Source organism: Centruroides vittatus, unplaced genomic scaffold, assembly GCF_030686945.1.
Source record: "Centruroides vittatus isolate TY-2023 unplaced genomic scaffold, ASM3068694v2 contig_3050, whole genome shotgun sequence".
Taxonomy (NCBI): domain Eukaryota; kingdom Metazoa; phylum Arthropoda; class Arachnida; order Scorpiones; family Buthidae; genus Centruroides; species Centruroides vittatus.
The window spans coordinates 410,316-417,686 of record NW_027121958.1 but is presented as its reverse complement, the minus strand read 5'-3'; the positions used below and the strand labels follow the sequence as shown (position 1 = coordinate 417,686).

The 7,371-nt window shown below is 32.7% G+C and overlaps 1 protein-coding gene across 1 annotated transcript; it reads left to right on the top strand.

Moving 5' to 3' along the window:
- The first annotated feature begins 376 nt into the window (after positions 1 to 376).
- Positions 377 to 6,822, top strand: LOC136972862 (LIM domain only protein 3-like). The gene is made up of 4 exons (XM_067267503.1): positions 377 to 703; positions 5,001 to 5,271; positions 6,069 to 6,194; positions 6,287 to 6,822. The coding sequence occupies exons 2-4, from the start codon at positions 5,012 to 5,014 to the stop codon at positions 6,492 to 6,494; spliced, it is 594 nt and encodes a 197-aa protein (XP_067123604.1). The 5' UTR covers positions 377 to 703; positions 5,001 to 5,011; the 3' UTR covers positions 6,495 to 6,822.
- Positions 6,823 to 7,371: the final 549 nt, after the last annotated feature.

Below are 7,371 nucleotides of genomic sequence, written 5' to 3'. Positions count from 1 at the left end.
AACAGTTGTAAACAGCGTATCAAAAGAAGTAAACTTACAAAATTCGGTTTTTTTTACTCTTCAAAAACAATTTAACAAATTCTATTTACTGTAAATTATATTCTTTTTTTAAACGAAAAATAAATTAAATTATAAAAATATCAGAATTAAAACAATAATAAAAGAGTCCTTGTGACACAATAAAATCGAAACTGAAAACAAAACAAAACATAAAAAAAAAACTTGACCCCAAAACGAAATCGATCAGTCGGCCATGTTTGCGTGACGTCATCAAGTTTGCCGGAACTGTCATCTGGTTTCGTCACGATCACGTGGCTGACGTCATCGGCGTGACGTTTATAGAGGCATGCTCAGTCGAGTTGGCTTCCCGTTATATGACGAAGACGAGCTAGTGACGTACTTAGATGTAGAAGTGGAGAAGGGAAAGACGACGTTTGATCTACCGTGATTGAAAAAAATATATATATATAAATATATATCCTGTTATTTTTTATCTCTGGTTTAAAGCCCGTGATCCATTTTGGATTATGAATTATTGTTTAAGACGTACAGTCGTGTAAAATAGGGAAAAATTGTAAAATTACAGGATGGCTATAGATGCATTTTGGCAACAACTGGGACACGGTTAGCGGATGGATTGTTTAGTGTCAATCATGGAGTATTGATATCACTTCTACTGACAATTCATCGATAAAGGTTAAAAGTGAGTAGATATTTTTATCCAATTTTTCCGATATTAAAAATAACCATCCGCCATTTTTTGTACGTTTACAAATAATATTTTTGTTTGTTTGTTATTTTGCGTGTGTGTGTGTCTTTTATCGGAAAGGTCCTGTATCGAAATTACGTTATCGTATGACATTGAATCGAAGGAGAAATATATTTTAAATTAGATAGGGCATACGTTAGAAACGGGAAGATTTCTACGTGAAGAGCGATTCCTCATCTGGTTTTTCCTCTCATTAACGCCATTTTATGTCGGATTTAATGAGAATGACGTAATTAGAAGCTATCGACGAGTTTTTTTTCCGAAAATTTATCGAATAAGTAATGCGTTAATCGATTTTTTTTTGCAGGTTTTGGTGAAAAATAGACGAAATTTCGGGCACGATCGTGTAGGTTCCAATCGTGATTCCACCCATTGCAATGCGAAAATATCGAAAATCGCGAGTGGAAAAATTCGTATAAATATTTAGAAATAAGCCAAAAAGAAGCAGAAACGAGAGGGGGAGTAGAGTAGAGGATGAAAAGGTAAAAGTTGGTGACACAGCCAGTCCAATTAACTTCACAATTCCCACAGCTAGCCTTAGCAAAGTGCAAGCGGCACTCACCTATAGTCCGCTCGATTCTGTTGCCCCCCACTTCTAACGGTTACCAAGGCAACCGATCCACTAGTGCCCAGCTCCGCATTTAACGAGATGTCTCCATTAGTGATACTAATGCAATTTACGCCATCCCCTCACTCAGCTCCGACCGCAGCACAAGCCGCATTTGAAGTGACGTCGTGTCTCGAGTTGGATGCTTGTGAAGTAGCTTGTATTCGCTGCACTTAAGAGAGCACCCCGTTTCTGCTCTCTGCTTTTAGTCGGCAATAGCTGACTTGCATTTTGTCGCTGACAAACCTCTTGTTAGTGAGTTGTGGGGCTACACAGTTGAAGCCAGAAGCGCACATACACCCTAATTCAATTTACTATTGTTTGATCTGTTTCTTTCCAAGAATTTCTCTATTTATATTATTATTATCGTCATCATCATTACTTTAATTATAAAATATTCTTTTTTCCTGTCCTTTTCGAGTTTTTATTTACATAAATTTTTTTTTGTTAGGCGCGTGCCTTTTTTGGATTTTGATCATTTTTATCCTTCGTATCAATTACTTTAATTCGAATTATTTCTACGTTTCTCTCGTTAAAAAGGCCAAAAACTGTGTTTTAATTGCATCTATTATTTATTTATTTATCACTTTTTTACAATTTATTTAAAAATTTTGAATTTATTTATTAACAATTTCCACTCAAATTTAAATATTTCTTGTGGTCTCATTTGAAATCCTGATTAAAAGACCCGATTTAAATTAATAGTAGGCAAGTATTCTGCGTAGATGAATGCACTTTTTAACATTTTCTACCTTCTTAAAATCATTATAAAATATTTTCTTTTTAAATTCTTTTATGCCGTCTCGTTATACGCTTTGAAGCGCCATTGATAGATCTAAAATAGATTTTTAATAGTAAACTCTTATCAATGGCGTAGAGGAATATCTTGATCTCTCGCTCCTCTGAACTGCCATCAATTTCTAGAAAAAAATCACTGAAAAATCAAAATAAATCATTTACTACGAGAACCATTAATAATTCCTCCTGAAGTCCCATAGAGTGAATTTTGCGGAGCCTTTTTTGGGGGGTGGGATAACTCAAAGTATCACCAAAATAGCTTTTAATTATCAGCACTTTCGCCTCCAAAAAAAGAGAAAAAGAATCCTCCTGAAGCCAAGTTTTCTATCTTCTAGAAATTCTGGATGGATCTAAAAGCGAATTGAGATCCACACTTTTCAATTTTAACATTTTCCTTTTCAGTTGAGGATAAAATGGAAATTGGTGAGGAGAAACAATGGCACCGAGTGCGAAATTGTTACAGAGGCATAACGTCATCACTCCCAGGAGATAATTTTGTATTACATATATTCTCGATCGATCATCGATCGGTAATGCAATAAGCTTTAACTTGTCTGTTTGTAGAAGTATCCAGCTTCTCTCTCTAAACGACTTAATCTAATTACCAAGACGAAAAATAACACCATAATGGCCGCTTCTCCCTTCTTTCCTACACTTTCTTCTGCCCCCTTCGACTTCTATCCCCTTCTCTAAATCTTTCAATCGATTAGCATTTTTAAAAGCAACTCGATAGTTTTTAAACATTAATGTTACATTGGGCGGAGGAGGTTTTAACTCCGAAATTACCAAGGCGGCTCTTTCTCTTTTTCGATGGTTTTTTTCGGGATTTCTGGATCCTAATTCAATTCGGAAATTGCCAGAATGTTTAATTATTCCGTCCGCACATAAAACCGATCAAATTTAGCAAATTTGAGAGGGTTTTTAACCCCCCAAAAGTGCCAGGATTCGCCCGGTTTTATCTACTGAAATGATGAGTTCTGTGATGGAAGTTGAAGCTACTAAAAAAGTTTCTCTGTATCGTTACGGTATATTAATAACCGGTTATGACTTTGTGGAATCGATAGTTGATTGTTGTTTTGTTTCGGGAAGAGTTGTAGCACCATCAAGAAACATTTTATTTTTTTTTCTATTTTTATTTTTAAGTTTTGGACGGAGCAAATTACGCGACTAGAACGACAATCAGCTCGTTAGATCCACTAGTTTCGAGAAGAGATACTCGTCGAATTGGTACTTTTCCATTGATGCGAAACTATTTTTTCTCCTTTTTTCAAAGAAAAGAACAGAAATATTTCCGGAAAAGTCTAAAATTTTGATATTTATTATTATTATTTTTTTCTCTCTCTCCGTTTAAACTTAACCGGAAAGGTGATAAAATTCACGTCGCCGGACCAGTTTACTCGATTATAAATGAATTTTAACTCCTTAAAATTAACTAAAATAAATAATATCCGAGTGTTAAAATTTTAAAAAAAGAAATTACGTAAATAAATTTATTAAACACGAATTAAATCTTTTAATCTGTTAATCCGATTTTTTAGAAGGAGAGAAAACAAAAAAAAGGAATTTCTTTCCTTTTTTTTTGTTACATTTTTTTAAGAACTCGACACACAAATGGATTCTTGAATACCGAATGGGATTGAAAGGCAAATTATATAATTTTTTTTTACTGCTTTTCTTCATTTACTTTCTGTTTCTTCCCCCCCCTTTTTTAGGAGCCGGGACTTTACATAATGGAAGAAATTAATGGAGAATTGGACAATTTGTAAATGAGGAAACGGTTCGAAATTTAGATCGTTTCTCAAGAGTGATTTAACGTTAATTATGCCTTTTGTGGAATATATCTTTGCCTCTTTTTTTTCCCCTAAATCTTCTTTTATTTTCAACCCTCCCTCATTTTTTTTCATCCTTGGTATGAATCGATAATGGCAAGTTTCAGAAAGATAATTTATGATACCGAGTAATTTAAACTGTTCTCACATACGTAGAAATTTTCTTGATTTTTTTTGTAGTTTTTCTTAAATAATTAAATAATCGAATAACTCGAGGATCCACCCAATTTGATGGGCGGAATCCCCCATATTTTTTTAAAATATATTTTAAACTTTGGTTGGGTTAATTTATTTAAAAAATGAGAGAGAAAAATTAATAATAATGATAACTTTGTTTAACTGGTGTAGCTTGTTACATGCGATTTGTAGGAAGTCGATGACAGGATTAAATTGGGCAAATTTACTTAGTAAATTTGTATTTTTCTTTTTTATTATTTTTTCTTTGGAATATTTGTAGATTTTCTTTGTTTTTGATACGGTTTTAAAGTTTATCGAATGGAGAGGAGGATTTTTTTTTTTTTTTTTTTGGTATTGATAAGTTGGAGTTTCTGGAGGGATAGGCTTGAAAATTAGTGGATTTATTCAATATTTTAATAAAATTTTTTGCTTAAAAACGAATTAATTGGTTAAATATCCCGAAATCGATTAAATTAACTGCGTGAAGATTAACAGATTTACATAAATTCACTTAGAGGTAGCTTAGTTTTAATGGGAAGCTTAAAACTTTTATGTTGAAAATTTAGCGGAGGAGGTGAATTTTTTAGCTATTTAAGCGGAAAAAAAATGGCTGGAATTTGCTTGGATCTTTATTAATTTCATTAAAGATTATAAAATTCTATAGATTAAAAGTCTTAAGTCGCATGAACGGACGTAAATTCTCTGTCAATTGCATGGTTATAAGCCGCGCGCTCGAAGTAATTTACATATAAATATTCTCTTCTTTTTTTTTTCATTTTTATAAATGGGCAATTCAGAAAATGAATTTATATACTTTCAGTTTAAATAAAAATGGAAGTAACAGCTCAGACTCACCGGACTTCTACGATACAAGCTACTAGTAATACAGATAACATCCCTTCTGCAACTCGTGGACCAGAATGTTCAGGATGTCAGAAGCCAATTCGTGAAAGGTACTTATTGAAGGCACTGGATCAGTTATGGCACGAAGATTGTCTCAAGTGTGCCTGCTGCGACTGCAGACTCGGAGAAGTGGGATCTACTCTATTCACAAAGGCCAATCTCATTCTTTGTAAGAGAGACTACCTCAGGTGAGTGCTATCTACAGGTGCTCTTGTTGGGATTGCCACCTTTACGTGCTGTATACAGGGCGTATATATTGGTTATTGTTGGCTTCTACTTAAATTTTTTTTTTTTTTTTTATTAAAGGAAAGTGTATTTAAAACTTTGTTTTATTATTAAATAAAGGAAATTTTCTTACAGTATTCTTCGATTTTAGTACACAAGAAATGTATGCTTTAATAATTTTGTACGAGTGTTTTATGTTGTTTTTAATTTTATAGCTTGTAAATTATGGTAATCTTTCTACTTTTACTATTTTTTGTGAATATTTTTTTGCTAAATTTTACTTTCTTCTATTGAATTAGCTTTTATTTCGCGTTTACTGTTCTACTTTTCAGCTTTTTTTTTTAATTTTTTAAATTAATTTTGCTCTCTTTATTTTACACAAAATTCCTATACAGGCAAATAATTCTTCTTCACGTAAAAAAAAATTGGCGTACTTTTTATGTTTTTATTTAATTATTTTATTTATTTATAGCTCTAAATACCTTTAAGCACAAACATCTCTGAAATACCCCCTTTAAACTTTTAAGTACAAACACTTCTAATTAAAAAAAATCGCGCCTTTAAATCCTAAAAAAAAAACATGTTTAAGTCTTTAAAGTTTGCGTAAATATTTGAATTTTAAGTAACGAAAAACAAAAACAAAACAGAAATAATTTCTAAGTTACTTCCCTCAGAAGTAAGAGATCCAGTACAGGTGGCAATCTAATAGAAAAATTCCTTGATTTTCGACAGGGTTGTAAAATGCAAAGCATATTTCCAGACTCTTTGGCACAACAGGCCTTTGTTCAGCTTGCAACAAAACAATTCCAGCCTTTGAAATGGTCATGAGGGCTCGAGGAAACGTTTATCATTTAGAATGCTTTGCTTGTCAGCAATGCAACCACAGGTACTCTCAATTACAGAAGAATTTCTTTAAAAATTTTGCCATTTTATCTTACGAAAATTTCCCTTCCTAACCGATTTTAATTTCGTCAACAGGTTTTGCATCGGCGACAGATTTTATTTATACGATAATAAAATCTTGTGCGAGTACGACTACGAAGAGAGATTGCTCTTTGCTGCCATGCCATACACTTACAACAATTTAGCTCATCTAAAGCGACAAACCCAGGAGCTGGAAGGTGGAATAAGAGACGACAGATCGAGTGGATATGGAAGTGGAGATTCACCATACGATGGACGGTAAAAATACAATAAAAAAAAAAAAGTATACAGGAATATCGCATTTTCGGGTAGTGTTTCTTTTGCCCAGGAACTAGTTCTAGGCCAAGATGAATTGGGATGGACTTGTACCCATTCATGGACTATACAAGTAAGTCATATGGACTGAAAACAAAAAAAAAAAAACAACAGTAGAAGTAATCATCTGGTTTCTATGTGATTTTTGTCTGTAATTTTCTCTATATTTAAAAGAAACCAAAAAAAGCAACCAGATAAAAAAAAAGTGTTTAGCTTAAACTACTTCTAGAGACTGTATTTATATTGTAAACAATAAATTTTTCCGTTCAAAATTACTTGATATTTTCTGTTGAATTTTTGATTTTTTTTTTTTTTTTTTTTTTAATTTACGTTGGTCTAAAACGTCTTAAAATTTAATATTTTATGTTTAAGTTATCGTATAATACGATGCAATTTATGTCAAAGATCTCATACAACGTAAGGACAATCATATAAAAGTCGAGTTTAAATTGAATAATATCTTATAGTCGTTTGATGTCCTCGCTTTGCAATAGTGGAAGCAGTCGAGTAAATCTCGTAAAAATACACGTATTAGCTTGTTTTATGACCAAACTAAATATTCGCTGATTTATTTTTAAGTTATACACGCGTGATTTGAAAAATAATTCGCTCTAAAATTCACCCCTCCGTTCGTAGTTGTAATATTATATATACAGTACGTTACAATCACGTCAAATGCCCGGGGTGATGAGCCAGCTCAGGTTTTAACCAATATGCATTTTACTACATCACAAAAGCTAAAGCTTAGTATTATACATAAGATGCTGTTCAGGAAATTAAGTCCCTGCTGCAATGAATGGAACGGATGCCTGTCTTTGGTCATG